Source organism: Mustela nivalis (assembly GCF_964662115.1).
Source record: "Mustela nivalis genome assembly, chromosome: 7".
In the NCBI taxonomy this organism is placed as follows: Eukaryota; Metazoa; Chordata; class Mammalia; order Carnivora; family Mustelidae; genus Mustela; species Mustela nivalis.
Genome location: NC_139026.1, coordinates 5,759,272 through 5,780,585, shown reverse-complemented (window position 1 = coordinate 5,780,585; position 21,314 = coordinate 5,759,272). Strand labels below are relative to the sequence as shown.

Sequence of the window (21,314 nt, the reverse complement as noted above, 5' to 3'; positions counted from 1 at the left end):
TTCCCAAGAGGAAGGTGCTCTCCCTGCGCCAAGGGGGGGGGGGTGTCGGGGGTCGGGATCGGGGGAAGGGGGCCAATGCCAAATCCGAGGTGTAGGAGCAAACCTGCTGAAACAAGCCATCTCTTCCAGAGTTTCCCTGTAAACTCCCCAGTCCCTGTCCCACGACTTCCTGCCCCAGCCCAAACCCTTCCTTTGGTCATGTCCCTACCAGGTAACTCATTCTTAGATTTTTTTTTTAAATGTATTTATTTGAGAGAGAGACAGCCTCACATGGGGTTCTCTGCTCAGAATCCCTGCTGAGCAGGGACCCCCCCCCCCAAGGTGGGGCTGGATCCCAGGACTCTGCGACCATGACCTGAGCCTAAGGCAGATGCTTCAGGACTGAGCCACCCAGGTACCTGGTACCTCATTCTTTATGCAAAAAGATATATAAGCTTCTGGACCCAGTGGCTTCTCTGGGTCATTTTTCTCCTGAAGATTCCTATGTACACATAGAAACAGGCCACAAATCAGTATGCTTCTCTCCTGTTAACCTGTCTCGTGTCAGCTAATTCTCAGGCCAGCCGCAGAACCAGGAGAGTACTCAAGGTAGGGAGCAAGTTTCCCCTACGCAGCGAAACAGAAAGAGAGCTGGGGAGGGGCTCCCAACCCCACAGAAAATCCCATTATTGTTCCCATATGGGGAAAACTGGGTCTGTCCAATGTAGAACAGACATCAATGGAACATTTGAGAGTCGGGTACAAAGGTTGCATTCAAATTAGGAAGGGAGAGATGAATTCCTCAGTAAGTGGAGTGGGGAGAGTCTGCGGAGACCTCCCCCTCCCCGCAGCCTGTCACTGGACCTAAAATTCCAGCATCACAGTCACTCACGCTGGGTTCCCTTGTGGCCACACCAGACTTCAACAACCTCACTCTTCCCGCAGTGCGTGCTTATCCCATCTGGGCTACCCTAGGGCTTGTCGCGCCAGGGGGCTATGTGTGAGTTGGCAGTTGAGGGGCCTGACCCAGAAGGTGCCCCTTCTTGGATGATGGGGGTGGGCACCAGCAAGCCTGGTGATGAACCGGGTGGAGTGAGCAAAGGGTGCAGCACATGGCAAGGGCAGTGTGTCTGCGCGTGCGCGCGTGCGCGTGTGCGCGTGCAGGTGTGTGAGTGCACGACTGTCGTGCGCACAGATGAGTGCGTGCTTGCCGGCGTGCGATGGGCCGAGTATGCGCCCGGCACGTGCGTGCGTGCCCACGGTGTGCGCGTGCCATCCGGTGTGGGCGCGGGGGGATCCGGGACGGAAAGATCGCCTTGGTGGTGGATTCAGTACCTGCCGAATGTAGGCTCCCCCCCCACCTCTCCCTCCTTTGCCCCGGGTGTTCCTGGAGGAGGTGCGCACTCTTCACAGACTCCCCACCGATCCTCCCAGCCCGCGAGGAATCTGGGGAGAGGTGGGGGGAGGGCAGAGCAGGGGACACCCCCGCTAGCGGTTTGGGGAGGCCGCCCCGCCGGAGGTCGGCTGTAGGGTGGGGGGCGCAGAGCCGTGGTGCGCACCTGCTGGCAGACCCCGGCCACCAGGGGGCGCCCCGGGCCAGGAAAAGGCTGGGGACGCCGTTTTGCCCGCCTGCGGTCTCTTCCACCCCGAAGAGCCACTCGGCGGGGGTGGGCGTGCGTGTCTGCGGGTCCGTGCGCGCATCTCCACTGCATGTCCGAATCTCCGCTGTGTGCGTGTGCGCGTGTCCACCGCGCCAGGAGATGTTCCTGGTCATTCGACGTCTGTCCCCCCCTACAGACTCCTCGACGGACAGGAGAGGCTGCCGCCCCGCGAGGGCGGTGCACGACCCTCGCGCTGTGGGGCGCGGGGGAAGCCGGAGGACGAAGCAGAAACTCTGCGCAGGGGAGGGGTGGACGGCCCGGAGAGGCTGCTCGAGACAGCGGGGAGGACGAGCAGGGGCTCAGAGGGTGGACAAGGCGCGGCTCCAACAAAGGCTGCGAGGTGGAGAGCTGGCGGGGCTGGGGAGACCGGCCAGGGCCCCATTGAGGGGCTGGGGTCGCCCTGCGGAGAGCTGCGCCCCCAGCCCCGCGCTCCGGACCAGGGCGCCCTCAGACCCCCGGGGAGGCCGCGCAGCCTGGAGGCGGCAGCCGCCGGTCTCCATCCTCCCCACAAATTCCTTTCGCTCCTGCCCCAGCCCCTCCCCAGGCCATCTCCGCCCGCGGCTTACTCCCGCCGCACTCAGCACCTAGTTCGCCCGCGCCCCAGGGCTTCCGGCCTGGGTGGGACGAAGCGCTAGAACAAAGGCCAACAGGCATCTGCGTGGCCGCGGGCGCAGGGCCCATCCCTTAGACTTCCCCACAGGACGGGTTCAAGGAGGTCCTGCGCTCAGTGCTGAGGACAGAGCTTGGCACAAAGAAGGTGCTTAATAAATGCTCGTCCTTTGTAATAGCTGTCTCCCCGCAGACCTCCCATAGGTGCCAGTTAACTTCTCCAATTTCACATTCTGGAAAGTTCTGTCCCTTTCCTCCTATCTCCTTCCAAAACAGACTCTGCTTCTTCCCGGGCACACCCATCTCCTTCCATCTGATAGGGCACTGGTGCTGAGCCCCGCTGGAGAGCGGGGAGGGGTGTTCCTGCGCCAGCATTTCCCAGGGGACTTGCTGCACAGCCTGCGCTGGGCGGATTCAGCCGGACACTGAGGCGACTGCAGGCCCAACTGGGCAGTGGTGAGGCAGGCCGGGGCCCTCTGTGAAATCCTGCAGAATTCCAAAGACGCGGGAAGGGGGGGGGGTGTTGGGTGTTACTGAACGCAGAGGCGGGCCCCTGACCTGACTTTGACACCGACTTTGACCTTGAGCCCATTACTTAACTCCCTGAGCCTCAGTTTCTTAGTCTATAAAGTGAGAATAATTATACCCATTTGGTCTCTGGCAAACTTTTTAGTGCCCCCGAGCTTCAATTTTCTCATCTGTAAAATGGAACTAATTATAGCCTTTCCTGTCTGCCTTACAGTTTTGCAATTAAATCCATCCACCCATTCATCAAACAGTAAGGGAAGGAGGCTGCTTGTTAGATGCTCTCTGTGGCACTGTGTGCACACCTCCCATTCCTCCCAACCAGTCCGGAGGTAGACAGGTTGTATTACCACCATTCTACAGATGAGAAAACAGGCCACTGGCTCCCTCCCCGGCATCAGCCCACTGAGTGTGATCCGAACAGGGCATTCCCACCTGGCAGGCCCCTCTCTGGAGCAGCAGAGGCTGCTGTATGGTAGCCCGCGATAAACAGTGGTTGAGTGGACACTGCAGAAGTCCCCTTCGGACAGAGGGTCTGGCACGCCTAAGTCATCCTGGGGCCCGGGGTCCACACTGCAGCCTGTTCACTGACAAGGATGAGCACTGCAGGTTTCTGCACTGTAAGAAGCAAAGGATGGGCTTTGCCACGTAGTTTCATCCCCGACTGAGATCTGGGATTGTATGGGTCCCGTGGGTAGTACGGGGCAGGGTCTTTGGGAGAAAGCTCAGGACCCCCTGATGTGGTTGAAGGAGCATGAGTTCTATCCTCAGAGAGATAGTTCACATCTTCTCTGTGTGACCACCTATCTGAGGCCTCAGTAGTCTCATCTCTAAAATGGGAATCTCGGGGTGCCTGGGTGGCTCAGTTGGTTTAGAGTCTGCCTTCAGCTCAGGTATGATCTCAGAGTCCTGGGATTGAGCCGGGCCTGGGACTCCCTGCTTGGCAGCGAACCTGCTTCTCCCCCTTCTGTTCCCCATGCTTGTGCTCTCTTGCTCTCTCTCTGTGGCAACTAACTAAATAAATAAATAAAAATGAGAATCTTTGTTACAACGTAATAAGTGGGTTCTGTGAATTAAACAAGAAAACTGGGCAAGGAATCCTACAAAGTGAGCAGGAACCATGGTGCAGTCCAGTTTCTCGGGGGAACCATGCTGTGGCTGTTGAGGTAGGACCAGGAAAAAATTAACTTGCCTGGAAAATACCTTCTTAGTAGCTTTCCTTCTTCGCAGCTTCCCGGGGAACCCACCCTGCTTGGGGCGGGGGTCACTTGATTTGCTTAATGAAGCTTTTGGTGGAGACAGATTGTTTGTAGGTAAAGAACTTGTCAAATCTGGCGCAGGACGGTGGCAGGACAGAGGCCCTGAACTGCATTTGTTCAAAGATTAATTCAGATAAGCACTGTTCCAAGGTTTGTCCTGGGCACAAAGAGAGCCAAGGTTTTGTTCTGTCTTGTTTCTTTAACTTTCATTCTGAGATTAATTTTATAACAAAAGAAGTCAACCCTGTGGCTAAAAAAAAAAAAGAAGAAAAGAAAATGAAATTACATAATAGCTTAAATGTTTGAAACTAACAAGCCCTGCCTCTGGTGAATTTCCTCTTCATTCTGCTCAAAACCCAAACAGTTGCTTTTTTAGGTCCTAGGTCCTCTCCTATTTCATGACAGGCAGCTAAAAGAAGACAGCTGGCATTTTCAACATTCTGCCTGGACAGCCTTCAACTGGATCTACACCTTCCTTACACACCTTTTCTAGGTTCTCCATCACCCCATGCAACAACTGGTCTAAGTGTTGCGGCATAAAAACTAAAATTAAAGCCAATATCGGGTACTGAGTTAACCTCCGGTGAAAGCAGAAGACCCTCAAATAGCCTAATGGCAAGTTCCCCTACCCCCAACTCTGCTCCCGTGGATGCATAAGGCCCCAGCTAGGGGCACCTGGTTGCTCAGTCAGTTAAGCGTCTGCCTTTGGCTCAAGCTGTGATCCCAGGGTTCTGGGATTGAACCCCGTATGGGGCTCCCTACTCATCGGGGAGACTGCTTCTCCCTCTGTACCTCCCCCCAGCCCTGCTCATACTTGTGCTTGCTCTCTCTCTCTCTCTCTGAAATAAATTATTAAAAAAAAAAAGAAAAAAGAAGAAAAGGAAATCACAGCATTTCTTGAGCTTTTCCTATGTGCCTAGTACTGTGGCGGGTACCCCCCGTGTGCAATGCCACAACAATCTTATGAGGCAGGAACAATTATAATCCCATTTTACAGACAGGAAATTGAATTGCAAGAAGGTAAGTAATTTGCCTAAAGCAAATTAAGTGTGGCGTAAGGAAGAGGGTCCAGAGTCACACCTGAGCAATCAAACCAGAGTCAAACTCCAGAGCTCAGCCTTAGAACCAGCAGCAAAGTCCAAAAACCATTATATTTTTATCCCGGGACATGGATTTGGCATTAACAATAAAGTGGAACTGTGCCCAAGATGTTAGCAAGTTCCAAATAAAACAAACTTCGACATTCTTCGTGCTTTAGCATGGCGCATTCTGGAAAACTGTGCCATAGAATGGTTTGTATTTTCCCACAGGAACCCTCTGTGGCAGAAATGGCCAGTTTCTCCTAAATAACTATTCTTCTGTCTTAAATAGCAATAGACTTTTTAGTTGGGCACCTGGCACCCCACCTAACGACTGTTTTCTCCAGATCCCCTTGCAACTACGGGCAGTGAGGTCTAGCCAGTGGGATAAGAGCAGAAGGGATGGCCACCATCCCTGGGTTGAGTCTGCTGGTGGAGTGTGGGTACAATGGCAGGAGCTGGAGCAGTTGCTTTGGACCATGAGATGAAAGCTGAGTGTGGAGGGACAGGGACAGAGCAGGTAGCAGGAGCCTGGGGGTTTGGATGACTTTGAGGGACAGCTAAATCCTCGAGCACTGACTGTCCACCTTTGGCTTCTTGCCTGAGAGAGAAATAAAATTCTACCTTCTTTAAGCCATTGTTAATTTCAGTGTTCGTTTCTGCATTTGGAATTGTATCGTAACTCGCCGGCTGTCTTCAGATGGAAAGGTGAGTTATTTGTGTGGGTTTGAAGCAGCTGGCCTGTGATCTGTGGTCCCTCAGTGTCCTGAAATTCTGTGACTTTCTGACGGGAGAGTGTTGGTTGCATTGAGGACTTCCAGTAGTTTCTAGGCTCTGGACTGGATGATGATCTTTCCTTTTTTTCATCATGTGAACGATTTTCCCTCAATCTTACTTTGGCCTTCTGCAATTTGAATGTGGGGTTGGACTACATTGAAAGCCCAGTGGAAAGTAAGAAGCTGTTTGAGATGAATTTTCCTTTTGGTCTCTTTGGGAAGCTGGGACAGTTTATGATCATTTTCCAATAGCCAGAAATCATTTTGTGAAGTGCCGTGTGTGTGTGTGTGTGTGCTCTTTGCTCTACGAAACATCATGGAGTCATTTGGGGTTTTGTGTGTGTGCGTGTGTGTGTGTGTGTGTTTCCTTTTACTTTGATTAAAAACAAGAACAAAAACAAAAGCTTTGTTTCCCCATCAGGGCTAGGATGTGGAGTTTCCTGGTGAAAAGATATTCAGTTGATTGAGCCTCTTGGGGCATGTGGGGACTTCCCTGGGACAGGGATCAGGATGGGGAGACTCAGGAGTTGGGGGGAGACAAAAACAGAACTGAGAGGAAGGAAGCATTGCCAGGCAGGAGGGTCTGGAGCCCCATCTGTGGCAAGGCTCAGGGAGAACCCAGAAGGAGGAGAGGGTGACAGGGCAGCTTTGGCAAGGACACAGGTCTCAGAGCAGGGAGCCCCGTAGCTGGTTCCAGGGGGACAGCCCCCATGCCCGGGGCCTCTCTCAGATGGGGTATCCCTATCCAAGGGGCTATGCCTGACATGTCTTGCCAGAAGAGCCAGGAGTCAGACTGGCCAAACATGGAAACAGAAAACTGATTAAAGGCCAACAACCAAATGACATTGGCCCACATGGCATATCTTGAGTTGGACAATGCTTGGAGATCTTGCAAAGTGGAGTCAATATCACTTCTTCTTTAGGAGCCCCTGGGAGGCTCAGTCGGTTGAGTATCTGACTCTTGATCTCAGCTTTGGTCTCAGTTTTGGTGTTATGAGTTCAGGCCCTGTGCCAGGGGCCTGAAAAGTAAAGCCCCTTCTGCCAAGGGTGAGTGTGAGGATAACGAAGTTGAGAACAAGTGCTCGGAAAGTGTGAGTGGCCACTGCCGTCATCGTCATCTATTTTCTGTTTCCATGGGTTTGCCTATCCTGGACATTTCCTATCAATGGAATCAGGTGGTATGTGGTCTGGCTTCTTAAGTAGTTACTGGCTGGAGCCTGCAGTGGTCTTTTGTGACTAAGAAAGTCGTCGTTAAAAAAGTTTCGTGCTGCTATTAAAACAGTGGGTGGCGAAGTAAGAAAGGCACTGCAGTTTCGCTGTGATTTGAAGAATTTTAGGTTGGGGGTTTCTGTCTCTTAAGCACAGTCAGCATTGACACAGGTCTGTTGGATGGGGTTCAAGTTCAAGGCTTTGCCATAGGGCTTCCTGATCTCATTGCGCACTTCCCATCTCCTGTGGGTTATCGCTGCAAAAAATTAACTGATAAAACATGCGCAAGGCTTCTCCTCTCACACTCTGGGTAAGTGTCACATTCAGTTGTGCCAGGCATACTCACACAGTTTCGGCTCATTATCATTTAAATTTCATTTTGAATTCCATCTTGCCCCATCTTGGGGCTGTGAGTCCAGCCCTGTTGTTTCCCCAGGCTCTGAGGTTCCAGGAAGATTCCCTCTTCCCCAGTCTCTTAGCTCAGAAGGGATCCCACCTGAGTCTTCTGGCTTGGAGGGGGAATCCCACCTCGGTGGGGCCTTTAGATCAAGCTGGGGTCAAAACTGCCTCTGCCTGCCTCAGCCCTGCTCTGCTATCCTGGAGAGCAAGGCTGCGTGGACTCCATCCACAACCGGGATGGGGGCAGGGAGCGGGGGTGGGGGACGCTCCAAGGGCGGGGTAGGTCTTCATGAAGCCATTGCCTCTGAGATGCCCTGCCACCCAGAAACAGCTGGTCCAGCAGAATGGGGCAGGGCCCGCTGAAGAGCCAAGTTCTGTCTGCCTGTGGGAGGCAACGCTTAGAAGTTAGGGACCTGTCTCGGTGGATACAGCGTATGCGCTGACCCCCAGGCCGACATGTGCCATAATCATGACCAGACATCACGACCACACCCAATCATCGCTCATGGAATTTTTGATTCCCATCCCCGAACCCTGGAACGGGGAATTTTTTCCACGGTGGTGGGGGTGGGGCAGAACAGTGTTTCCACTGACTTTGGAAGGGCAGACTGCCAAGTCAGGCCGGGCTCCTACCCTCTGAACCCTCCCCAAAAAGCATGTATTACCTATTTAAAACAACAACAACATTGAGATACTGTAACATTTGCCCCGTGGCTTTGTTTTAGCATACGCACAGAGCTGGCTGGGCGTCCCTCACCCATTTTCCAACATTTTTGTCATTCCAGAAAGAAACCGTACCCTATGAGCAGTCCTTTCCCCTCGTCCCGCTTCTCCCCCGCCCCCCAGTCCCTGGCAGCCACTCATCTATTTTCTGTTTCCATGGGTTTGCCTATCCTGGACATTTCCTATCAATGGAATCAGGTGGTATGTGTCTGGCTTCTTTTAGGGAGCCTGTTCGCCAGGCTCATGGGCACTACAGGATGTGCCTGGTTCCTGAGAAAGAAGCCGTAGTATGGATAAAAGCAGCCATGAGGGGGCGCCTGGGTGGCTCAGTGGGTTAGGCCTCTGCCTTTGGCTCTGGTCATGATCTCAGGGTCCTGGGATAGAGTCCCACATCGGGCTCTCTGCTTGGCAGGGAGCCTGCTTCCCCCTCTCTGCCTGCCTCTCTGCCTACTTGTGATCTCTCTGTCTGTCAAATAAATAAATAAACTTAGAAAAAAAAAAGCAATCATGAGTTAATGGACATTTGGGTCGTCCCCCCTTTCGGCTGTGATGAACAGACACGCTCTGGTTGTTCACTGTCACGGTTCCGTGTGGCTGCATGCTTCCAGTTCTCTCGGGTATACACGGCCGAAGGCAACTTCTGGGTCACATGATAACTCCGTGTTTAACTTTTGGAGGAATTTCTAGCTGTTTTCTGAAGCGGCTGCACCATCTTAGATGCCCCCAGTGATGTCCAATTTCTGACTCCTTTGCGGACACTTGTCTTTTTGACGATGGCCATCCTAGTGCGTGTCTTGCTATGGCTTTCACCTTTCCTTCCTGATTAATGGTGTTGAGCATCTTTTCATGTGCTTAGTGGGCCGTTTGTATATGTTCTTTGGAGAAGTGACTTTCGTGCTTTCTGCTTCCTCCTCCCTCTCTGGCCAAGGGAGACTCAGAGGCTCTGCACCCCTGGGAGCTGCTGGAGGAGTAGGGACAGACGGCAGGTGCAGCAGCCCAGCTGCGGTGCCCTGAGGGCTGTCGAGGCATTCTGCTCAAGCCAAACGGGGGTGGGGGTGGGGTGCTGGCAATGTTTGCCAACAGGGGAGGGAGCTTCAAGTTCCGCCTACATTCCCCCTTAGAGGGTCAATCTCTTGGCTCTGAAAGCCCTGTGGTTTACCTGATGGGATTGACCTGATAGTGGACTGTAGCTGCAGGTCCTGTAACCCTTTCTGCATTCCCCCTATTATTGAGTTGGAACTTCTTGGGTTTCCTTGGAGGACGTCAGAGCCGCATGATTCCCGGGCTCGGGATTGGACAGACCCAGACTGGGTCCTGGCTTTGCCTCCTACTAGCTGTGGACTCTGGGTGAGGCCTTCTCAGGGCATGGGTGTCTCCTCGGTAAGAGTGGGGACAATCCTTGCCTAACAGGAGGAGTGGACACTTTGTGAAACGTAAGATCCTGCACCCATGAAAAGGAGAAGATTTTGTCCTTGATGCTCCGGTAGCCTGGAGGGAAGATGAAAGTGCTCTGTGCATGAAGGGCTGGGGTGCACAGGGGGACAGAGAGGGGGCATAGGGCCAGGCTGGAGGCTGTACTCAAGATTGAGCTGTTCCAGGGGTGCCTGGGTGACTCAGTTGGTTAAGCATCTGCCTTTGACTCAGGTCATGATCCCAGGCCCTGGGATCGAACCCCGCATCTGGCTCCTCGCTCTGCAGGGAATCTGCTTCTCCCTTGGTCCCTCTGCCCTGCTCATGCTCTCTCTCTTGCAAAGAAAAATAAATAAAATCTTTTTAAAAAGATTGAGCTGTTCTGGGGTGGGCAGGAGCCAGCTGTGTGACTGGGAATACACCAACCCTCTTGGGCACCTGTCTGCTCTTTGGCAAGATCACAGTCACAATCCTATCCCCGAGAGCTGGGTGGGGCAGCGTTCAGTACACTCCCTTGCACTCTGCCTGCCATCTGGGGACAGTCCTCGGGACTTCACTGCCTCTAGGCTTTGAGGCATGTGGTCTCCTGGCATTGAAGCTCTATAACGATTCTGTAGGCTGGATCCAGAAACTTCCTCCCAGGCACTGATACAGGCAATCGCACCCCCGCATCTAGGCAGCTGGGTCAGAGGCCCCTGTCCCATCGAGGTCTCACCAGGGGCCTGTAGCCACATCCCAGCTCTAGCCCCTGAGAACCCTTGAAGTTTCTCATCGGTTTGGGGATTTTGTTTTATTTATTTATTTATTTATTTATTTTTAAAGATTTTATTTATTTGTTTGACAGAGAGAGATCACAAGTAGACAAAGAGGCAGACAGAGAGAGGAGGAAGCAGGCTCCCCGCTGAGCAAAGAGCCTGACGCGGGACTCGATTCCAGGACCCTGAGATCACGACCTGAGCCGAAGGCAGAGGCTTAACCCACTGAGCCACCCAGGCGCCCAGTTTGGGGATTTTAGAGCCAGAAGCTGCTTAAAGGCTCCTCGGTTTCTGGCCCCCACTTTGCAGATGAAGAAACTGAGGCTCATAGAGGATGTGATTTTCTCAAGTCTCATAGGAGGTTTGCAGCCCAGGAACATAATTGTTTCCACTGCCCTGCAAAGCAGCCTTCCAAGGGGTCTCTATGCACTATGATTTGCACACCCCCGACGGACTCTTTCAACTTCTTAAGGTACTATTTGGGGTGAATATCCCCCAGGTCCCAAATCCCAGGGGCCAGCCTAGTCCTTCTGCTCCTGGCTGATCTGGGTGCCTAGCCCACCGCTGCCCCTCGGCCCAGCTCCGTCCTCCATACCACGCAGCCTGGCCTGGGCTGCATCTGGCCGGGCCCGCCTTGGCTCCCTGCCCGTCCTCTGCTCTTAGAGCATGGGCTGGGCAGGCAGGGACCCGGCCAAGTCTCCCGCATGTCCGCCAGCACCTCCTCTGCCTGGGATTCCTGTGAGGCCTCCCTCACTGCTGCCAACCCTCTTCATAAATGGGCAGGTGCAGCCAGCTCCCTGCCTGTGCCCAAAGGGAGAGTGCGGGGCATGCTGGTGGGGGGGAGTGGGAGAGCCCCAGCTATTAGCTCTGGGGGGGCCTCGGTGAGCTCCAGAGTGACTCCCCCTTCCCCACCCCAAGCTCAATTCTTGGACTCTGCTGGCTTCCGGTCCTATCTCCACCTCCTCCAGCTGCTTCTCCAGGACCTACTCTATGGGGGTAGGCATCCCCCTAAAACCGGTCTTTGGCCCCCCAGGCTCCTTATTTGGCACCCTCGCCTGGGGCCAGCTTATCCTTTTTAAGGCATCACTGGCCCTAGCCTTGCATTGACTCAGTCTGGGCCGTCGTGGAGCCGGAGCCACATCTCCAGGGGCCCCTCATGTTCAAGTCTCATCTGAGCTTCTTGTCAGCTCATCTTCCCATTTCCGGAGCCTGTAGCCAGGCGGTACCCCAGCCCCTCACGCTGTCCGGTGTACTGTGTGGCGCAACAGCCTCTGCAACCCTCTCCCCTCCCTGCCAGCCTGTCTTGCTATTTCACGAAAGCACACAAATCGTAAGTGTACGATCCCTGGAGGGTCACAGAGTGACACCCCCATGCAGCCAGCACCCGATGAAGAAACAGTAACCAGAGCCCAAAACCCCCTCCAAGCGCCGCCACAATCCTGACTTCTAACACCATGGATTATTCCGCCTGTCTCTGAGCATCCCATAGTGGAATCTTATAGGACTGGGATGGATGTTGTGAGGAGATGCCCTGGTTCCCCTCCTGGAGTGAAGAATTCATTCTGCAGCTGCTAGTAGAGCAGCTGAAACTTGGTCCTCAGTTCTTGGCCTTTTTGGGCTAAAAAAAAAAAAAAAAAAAAGTAGCCTTGTCCAAGGTCGTGTCTTCTGCAGCCAACCTGCCTCCAATGACTAATCAGCATGGGCTGTGAAGACCCGGCCCCTCGCCCCAACTCAGGACAACCCTGCAGGGCCATCCCAGCCCCGTGGGTGCCAAGGCTGGAAAGGAATGGCATCGTAGGACAACTCGTCCTTTGCAGCTAAGTTGTCCTAGGACTAAGTTCTTGAAAATACTATGGGGTATAAATGTCACCTGCCATTCTGGGGGACTCCCTCTAATGGGCAGAGTGTGTCCCGTTTCCATCTTCCTTATTCCTTCCAGCTGGAATACATATGTGATGTTGGTGCTTGAGCAGCCATCTTGGGCTGTAAGGCAGAACCCATGTGCTGTAGGTAGTGGAACCTCAAGCTGATGGGAACCTGCCTGGCTCATGGACTCTGCGGCGTGGCCACACCAGCCCTGCACTGCCCACCTTGGGTTTCTTTGCAAGCGAGAAAGTAACCTCTTACCCATTTAAGCCACATTGACTTTGTTGTCACTGTTTACTGTGGAAATGGACCCCAACAGATTAATTTCTTTTATGATTAATGAATCTTCCAATGGTCTCAACCAGCCATGGAATGAGTGAGACACCAAAAGAGTAAAACTGTGCATGGCACCTAATAAAACAGATACAAAAAAACGATTTTGCAAAGAGTCTTAGGATACTGTGAAGTGTGCATTCAGTTACAATGTAGAATTAAACCCGGAGTCTCCCCCCGGTTTACATCACCACAAAATATTTCGGGAGATCTAATTTTGCTGGTCTTGGAACTAAGAAGGCCCTGTCACCGGACTTCTGCGGGGCTATCGGGCATTGGGAGGGGCCTGGATCTAGAGTTCCACAAGTTCAAGTCTTCTCTGAGCTTCTCTGGTTGGCTCATCCTCCCACGGGGGCTGGAACTGCAGCTCAGCCTGGCTGTGTGCCCTGAGGCAGGTCCTGTAACCTCTCTGAGTCTCCATCCCTCATACATAAATTGCAGCTGGTGTCCTCCTCCCAGGGGTGAGGTGAATGAAATTGGGTGCAGGAAGGTGTCTACCATGAGGCTTGGCGCAGAGTGGGTGGGCAGGAAGTACCAGTTCCCGCAGAGACTCTTTCCCGACAGCCATACCTCTCCCTCTTCTTTTGCAAAGGGAACGCTGATTTTGTTTGGCCCTCAGGTGGCCTTGTGTCAGAAGGGATGTAGGGCACCCTTCCCAGGCCTTGGGGGTAAATGTCAGTGGGTCTAAGCCAGTCCTCGGTCCCATCCATTTCTGCAAAAAAGGTGACAAGGCGCAGCCCCGGCCAGGGCACAGGGGCCAGGAGGCAGGGAAGAGGGATCTTTATGCTCCCCTGCTCTGTCCTGAGCCTTTGGACTCCGTTTGCTAGTATCTGGGGTAGGAATGGGCATACACTGCTTATGTGGCCAATGAGAATTAGGGGAAATCAGCTGGAGGAGAGGGGTTCTGAGAAAGTTTTCACAGACACAAGAGCGCCTAAGGGTGTGAGGCTTGGAGCAGTGGCAACAATCTTGAAGCCATGAGGGGACAAGCTCGAGACCAAAAATCAACTCACGAGATCCTCAAAGATACTAAGCTATTGATGGGCTGACTTGGCTAGCCCTCGAAGCCCTGTGCCACCAGCCTGCTGTTTGTGTGTGACAGGCACTGCAGACAGTTTCTCTTTGTCCCTCCCCCTCTCAATCTGTTTAGGAGTAGGACGAGCTGAGTTTTAGCTGGGTGTGTGCTCCCGGGCTTCAGACTAGCCTTGGCAGCTGGGTGTGGCCAAGTGATTAAGTCCTGGCCAATGGGATGCGAGCAGGAGTGATGTATGCAAATTTTGGGATTAGAGCCGTTGGCCTTGGGCATTGTCTTCCCTCCTTCCAGCTGGCGGGAAAATGGCAGCAGCTGCACCCTTTTATGCCCCAGATTGGGGCGGTGGGTTGGGGTGGAGTGGGGTGAAGCTGGGTGGCCCCAGGGCCTCGGAGTACTCACCTGAGGACTGTGACCTGAGGCAGGAACCATCTTCTGCCTTCTGCAGGCAACTGTCTTTTGGAATCTTTTCATTGTAACAGCTTCCTAGGTTTCTTAACCAATGCATCACATGGGGCGATAAATGCCTTGTGGTTTCAATCACCCTGAGTTGTTTCTAGCAGCCGGTGGCCCCCTTTCTGGTCTTGTTTCTCTCCTCGGAACTTGGTAGGGCGGTGGGGGGGGGGGGCTGGGTTCTGATCTGTGTTGGTGGTGGCACAAGGCTATGACCCCCCCCCCCCCCACCAATACAAGTGATGACTTCGGTTTCTTCCTACTATGGCCCCTGGCCCAGGAAAGTGTGTGCTCCCTCCACCACAGGCTGGATCACCCTTGAGTCCACGGCAGGTTGTCAGTTCCCGAAACCTGTGTCTAGTCTCAAGCCCGCACCATACAGCAGAATTTCCAGCATGCCTTGCACTGGGCTGGCCCCTGTTGGGACTGTAAGGGCCTATTTAGCCAGAGGGATTCCATCTTGGGTTCAACAGTGATTTTGTTGTTTATGCAGTAAAACTTAAACTGACTGTGCCCCCCCCCCCCCTCAGGGACTTACTTAAAAGCAAGCTCAGGAAACCAGTTCCAGGTAACAAAGCCCAAATACAAGGGTGGGTCAGGCCAGGTGGAGGTATCCAATCAGTGGGGGCACATACTGTCTCCCTAGCTACCAAGGAGTGTGGGTCCCGCCTTTTGGATGCCAATTCTGACCAAGGTGATAGGCTTGTTCAAGTATCTACTAGGGTAAATTGTAATTCAATTGGCCACCTGTGTATGACCTAGCATGACTGTGCAGCTTTCTCTGTTACAATTTCATTGGCTACCTATGCATGGCCAGGCCCAACCACAGGGCCTTTGCCCTTTAAAGCTAGTCTGTAAGGCAGGGAGGGGTCACGCTCTCTGTAAGAGGCACGAACGGTCGGTTTGATTCTTGGTGCTTGGCGTAAAATAAAGCTTTGCTTGACCTTCGCTTTGTATCAGTCTTGCTCCTTTAATCACGGACCCATTACTGGGGAACCTTTCAGGACTCGAAGAGATCTCGGAGTAGGTGAACCATGAAGCCAGACTTTCAGGAACACTTTTTACTCACTCATCCTCCGTCTCTGTTAGGCTCTCAGATGGAGGGCATTCCAATTTAGTATTTAAACAAGAAGCTGAATATTGCTACAGAGGCAAGGGAGACATTCCCTCACCCCAGCGCGGCTGGGCAGGCTACCGGCCTCCTTGCCTGTGCTTGGTCAGCTGGGAAGATTCATTCAATTACTGACAACACATCTGCCTCAGGCCCTGGGGGACCCCTTGCTGATCCCCCATGAAGGAATGGGTCCTCATCTTCTTCCCCAACTCCCAGGCAAGAGCATCTGCAAACGCACCCACCACCGGCCAGAAACAAACCGCAGGGTTCCTAGGATCTGATTACTGTCCCTAGGGCAGGCTTCCATGGGAGCCGGCCCCTCCTTTCTCTTTTCCGAGAACTGGTGAACTCAGTTGCCCAGCAAATGTTCCTGTTCCTACCACGAAGGGGGACAGCCCGAGGCTGCCAGAGAGCATCTAACAAAGCAAGCTTGGGATGGGGCAGCACCAAGTCCAGGGTCTCCAGGGAATTGGGGAGAGGCAGAGGAGCCAGGAAGGGGTGTGTGCGTGGGTCTGTGTGGGGGAGGGGTACCTGGTCTGTGGATATTGCACAGGGCGTACAGGAAAAGCCCTATTTAAAAAAAAAAAAAAAAAAGCAGCCTCTCTAGCTCCCGAAGCCTGCCTCCTTCCTGCCTGTAGCCTGGGGCTCAGGACAGCTCAGGGGCTGGCCCATGCAATCGCCACAATCTATTTCTGCAGAAGAGGGAACAAGGCACACAGCCCTGGCCAGGGCCCAGGGGCCAGGAGGCAGGAAAGGGGATCCTCACGCTCCCTGCTCTGCCCCGTGCATTAAGACGATTCCTCTCAGCCCCAAACCCTCCACCAGGATGGACATAGGCTGGGGTCCGCAGGGCTGGGTGGTGAGGGTGGCACCTTGTGGCCTCACAGCAGGGTGATGAACCAGCCTTTCCCCCTTCCCTCTGCCTGCCCACGCCCATCCCCTCGGTCTCTTCTCTCCGGGACGGGGCTGTTATTTCTGGCCAGCGAGATCCTCACTGGTTTCTGTCTGCGGCAGTAAGGGCTGGGGGTGGGGCAGGCTCAGCGAGGTCCGGTCCCCCCACCCAGCCGTCAGGCTGATGGAAGGACGGTCCTTCGTGGAACGTGGGGGAGGCAAAGATCACGTCTGGGCCCTCGGCCTTCCCCCGCCTGCCCGCTTCCTTGGAGAAAGGATGCCAGGAACATCTGAGAGTTCTCCCACTCTGGGCCCTGCCTGGCATGACGGGAGGCGAGTCTGGGGCCAAGGCTCCCTCCTGGGCCCCATTTCCAGAACGAGGTCCTCCTCTAGGTCTGTAAACATTTGGCCAAGCTGTGTTCCTTCAGAACTGGCTTCAGCTCCTGCCGACTGGCCCAGGGCCCCTGGGTTAGGAGATGTCAGGGACGGCCAAGGGCCCAGCGATCTTACTGATGCTCCGGGAGAAAGGGGATCTGGAGCTGGTCCCTCAGCTCTGCATGGACCGCTCCGAACTCCTTGAGCACCCCCGCCGGGAGCCGCAGACCAAACCCAGGAACAGCCCTGAGAGGGCTCTGGCATGGCTCTGGCCTTCAAGATCTTTGCGGGGGAACAGGCCAGAACCCCACAGTCAAGGAGGTGCTTGGGGGCTGTGGGGCTGGAGCGAGGGCAGTCCGAGAGGGCTCCCTGGAGGAGACATCAGCCGTATGGGAAGGAACAAGAGGAGTTTGTTGGTGAAGATGGTTGGGAAGGGCATTGCAGGCAGCCGCATAGGCACAGAGGATCAACATGGCCACTGGGGGACAGAGAAGAGTCAAGAATGTGCAGTTTAGGGCACCCGGGTGGCTCAGTCCATCGAGCGTCTGTCTGCCTTCCTCTCGGACCATGATCTTGGGGTCCTGGGATCAAGTCTTGTTTTGGGCTGTCTGCTCTGTGCAAGTCTGCTTCTACTCTGCCCCTACCCCAACTGTTTGTCTCAAATAAATAAAAATATTAAAAAAAAAAACAACAACTATGCAGTTCAGCGTGCATGGAGGACAGTAGATAAGGCTGGAGAGGGAGGCAGGACCCGAGCGGGCCTGTAACGTGGCCCGAGCTAGGCTCTGTTCTGTGGGCAACAGACACCCGCAGAGGCACCGAGGGTGAGCAGGTGACGCTGTTGGCCTCATCTCTGTGTGCTGGCGCCCAGTAGGCACTCACGTGCCATGCCGAGTGACTGATTACACAAGGCTCACGCCTAAGAGGGTGTCTGTCTGTCTTGCTTATGTATATATAGTTAGGGTGCCTGCGGGGCTCCGTCGTTAACTGTCCGCCTTCTGCTCAGGTCATGATCTATGATCCAGGGTCCTAGGATCAAGCCCTGTGTTGGGCTCCCTGCTCAGCATGGAGCATGGGGTCTCCCTCTGCCTCTGCCCCTCCCCCTGCTTGTGTGTGCATGCTCTCTAATTAGTAAAATCTTTAAAAAAAAAAATAGGGGAATGATGCTCTGATTGGAGATATAACGGACATATAATCCATTGTTGTCATTAAAATATCACCTGTTCTTGAATACCGCTAGAGCGAGGAGTTCACTTCCTAACCAGGCTGCCCAAGACAGTCTATAGGCAGCATCCAGAGGTCTCTGAACATCTCCCTCTTGGCTGCCAAAGAGCAACCTGCCAAGCCCCAGGGTTCCTGGCAGCACCCCTGGTCCCACACGGAAGTGCTTCTCCAGCCTGGCTGGAGCACCCAGCTCTCAGATGGGGCTTCCCCGGTGCAGACCAGCCGGGGCCAGGGCTGCACCTGGCAGAGAGCATTCTCCTCTGGCCCAGGCCTGGCGCTGCCAGCAGGGAGCCTCTGCTCTCTCCCAGGATCTGAGCCAGGCATCTAAGTGAGGCAGGGGGGACCCCACAGTCCCTAACACCTTCCCCCTCTAGGCCTGGGACAGCATGCACCTACTGGGGTAATGGGCTCCTGGGGTGTCTTGTTCGCCCCCTCCCCCATCCAGGGTCCCAGAACTCTGCTCTCCAGGCAGGGCTGAGTGACCTCAGGCACATCATGACCACCTCTGGCCCAAGCTGCTTCCCATCTGCAGAATGGGGCTACTGTGGGTCTGTGCAGTGGATTCCTTTTATCAACCACCAAGCACTCGGTGTCCAGGAGCCGCTTATATTATGTTTATTATCCTGTGTTTATTGTAGGCAGGATGTGGGTTGGTTTTCTTAAAACCCGCCCCCATGCCCTGGAGTAGCCAGTAGGTGCACATCACCCTTGCAAGATCTCTGGAAAGAGAATGGGGTGAGCAGGCAGGTCTCCCCAGGCCAGCTCAGCCGCTCAGCCACTCAGCGCCTCTGACAAAGAAACCAAAGGCAGGAAAGAGCAATGCCCCTGCCAGCCCCAACCCCCAACCCGGGCTCATGAGGCCGGGTATGCACTCCTGCTGCCTCCCCCATTCCCTCTCCTTCCTACCCCTGTTCTGGGGTTTTTCCATCCATGCTCTCATTGTGGGCACCTTGGCCCCCACTGGGCTGGCTGCCCTGAGATGCCCAGAAGCTGCTTTAGTGCACACAGCTGTGGTGTGCTGTCCAAAAGATCCAGATGCGCACGACAGCGGATTCGGGGCTGGGGCCCTCCCACCCCCCCGCTCGTTGCCTGCACCCTGAGAAAGCACACAGGCTGGGCGGGGTGTCCCACCAGCCTCGCCCAGGAAGGAGCGGACCTGGGGGCCTGCAGTGGGTCCTCCAAGCAAGCACACCTCTGGGGTGGACAGCTGCCCACCCTCCCCTGGGCCCGCCCCGAATCCTAGGCTGTGGCCACTCAGGCCTCCCTGTCCCGGGTCCTCCCATCTCGCCACCCAGCCCAGGAAAGGTGGCCAGGAGTCCTGCTCCATCAGGAAGCCCCCGTGGTGTGGGGAGGGCGCCCCCAACAGGCCGGTCACGAGTACATCTTCATGGCCTCATGCGTCGTGGGGCAGTAGCGGGCTTGCAGCTGGGCCAGCAGCGCCCGGGACGTGGCCTCCAAGCGCGTGCCCTGGCTCTTCTTGTTCCACACGTGGACGGCGTACGTGACCTTGAGCAGCCGCTGCAGCTCCTCCGGGCTGACCTCCTGGAAGTACCTCCTCCAGTCCTGCCAGGGGATGGGGTAAAAGGCCTCGCTGGGCAGGGTGGTGACGCCGCGGCAGGCGTGGCTGTCGTCCAGGCTACGGATGGAGCACCACTTCTTGAACACCCGCGTGAGCAGCTGCGGGCCCTGGTGGCCCCAGATCCAGCCGTTGTAGTGGGCCACGAAGTCGCGCATGCACAGCGCCATGAACTCGTGGTGGCGATCGAAGGCCAGGAAGGCACCGTTGAGGACGTAGCGGGACTGAGTGCCCAGCGTGTTGGTCAGATTCTGCAGGTTCCTGAGGACGATGAAGTCCGTGTCCAGGTAGATGCCGCCGAACTTCCACATGAGCGCGATGCGGGAGGCGTCGGAGAGCACGGGCAGCGCGTACGGCTCCCAGCGGTGCCGCCGGGCCACGTACCAGGCCGCCAGGGGCGTGTCCCGGAACAGCTCCTCCAGGTCCAGCGGCAGCAGGTGCACGTTGGGGAAGCAGCCCAGGAGCGAGAGGCCCAGGTGCCGGGGCAGGGAGGCGTTCCCGCCGGGCAGCCCCTTCATCAGGACCACCACCCGGGACTCGGGGTGGGCCCTGGCGGCCGACTCCACCGAGCACATGAACAGGAAGTTGGGGTTGGTCCGGTCTGAGGTCTCCAGGAAGAAGATGTTGCCTGGGGGCGGGGTGCTGGACAGCAGCGTAGGGGGCACCAGTTGGGGGCAGGGGACCTCAGCAGGCAAGTGAGAGAACTCTCTCTGGCCTCTGGGCTCTCCCACGATGTGCCAGTAGATCATGACGGAGACGAAAAACGTGAACTTGAAGCTGATGATAAACAGGGTGCAGAGCCGCTGTCTCGGGGCGCCCCGAAGCAGCCGCAGCCAGCACTGAGGGGGCCGGGGCATGTTCTCCCCGGATGACGCCAAGCGCCCGCGGCAGGAACCGGCCGGTCTGTAAGAGACGAGCGTCACATTCGGGCAGACCGCTGGCATCCCCGGCCCCAAGAACACTTCCCACAAGCACCAGTGATGGCCAGTGTTAGCTTCCAAAAGCCCACGGACCTGCTGGCTCCGAGTGCCACCTCCTTCCTCCTCTACCTGCAAAGCGGAATGGCAGGCCAGAGGCCGCAGGCTGGGAAGAGTCCCTTTTGCTCTCTGTGACACACCTGGGAGCTTCCCAGGAACTGAGCCAGTGCTACCTGCAACACACGGCCATCACGCCCCGGGCCAGGGTCTGGCACAGACGAGGGTTGCCAGAAGCGATGCCTCTGCCACAAGGCACTCGGGCCTCTCTGTTTGGTGAGGCCTGGGCCCCTTGGGCCACTGGCAGCCTGTGATTTGATGCCCAGCACATGGACCCCTCAGCCCCATTCAATTCCACAAGCCAGGCCTGGAGCTGCTCCAAGAGGGCACACTGCCAAGTAGCCTCCGGGCTTTTCAGCAGGAAAGCCTGGGGCCTGGGCAGGCCTGGGCACTGGCACCCAAAGCCTGGAGGGCTGGTGGGCTCCAGGCACCCAGGGATGCATGCTGGGTCCTAAAGTCCTTGTCTCAGACACAATGGAGTCTCTTAAGTATCTGGTTTTCCCAGCCTCTACCCTGGGCCGTGCTTCCTAGAGACACAGGTCTGGAGGGAGAGGGGCAGGGAGATTGTGTTGCAAGCCAGTAACCCCGCCTAGGACTGCTGCCCTTCGACCCTCACCCTTCTCCTGGTGATGTCCACCTGGCCAGCAGACAAGAACATCCTGGGGGCCTTACAAACGGCTGGGGGAAATGAAACAGGCCTGGGTTCTGTCCCCAAGGGCAGGGCTACGGGAACACCGGGGAGGCACAGGACCTTACGTCTGCCCGAACCAGCTAAGACGTGGGGCAATTCACTGAGCTCACGCTTCCCACCTGCAGGCAAGAACACCGGAACCCACTAAAGGGTTCCACACGTGCCAGGTGGCCTGCTCAGGAAAGTCACACACATGAAACGTTCTAAACCTTCCCAGCTGCTCTATGCAGTGGGGATCACTGTCCCCACCACCACGAGGCACGGAGAAGTCTGGTGATTCACAAGCGGTCCCGGGGCAGGCAAGTGATAGGGCGGGGGCTTGAAGCCAGGCCACGGTCCAGCC

At 55.5% G+C, this 21,314-nt stretch overlaps 1 protein-coding gene across 4 annotated transcripts in view; it reads right to left on the bottom strand.

Moving 5' to 3' along the window:
* Positions 1-12,707: 12,707 nt before the first annotated feature.
* The window catches only part of A4GALT (alpha 1,4-galactosyltransferase (P1PK blood group)), a 28,442-nt gene continuing 19,835 nt past the window's right edge, over positions 12,708-21,314 (bottom strand). For all 4 annotated transcript variants that reach the window (XM_082739904.1, XM_082739907.1, XM_082739906.1 and 1 more), the window contains one exon: positions 12,708-20,149. In XM_082739904.1, the coding sequence (XP_082596030.1) occupies positions 19,042-20,103 (1,062 nt within the window). In that variant the 5' untranslated portion in view covers positions 20,104-20,149 and the 3' untranslated portion in view covers positions 12,708-19,041. The remainder of the gene's footprint in view (positions 20,150-21,314) is intronic.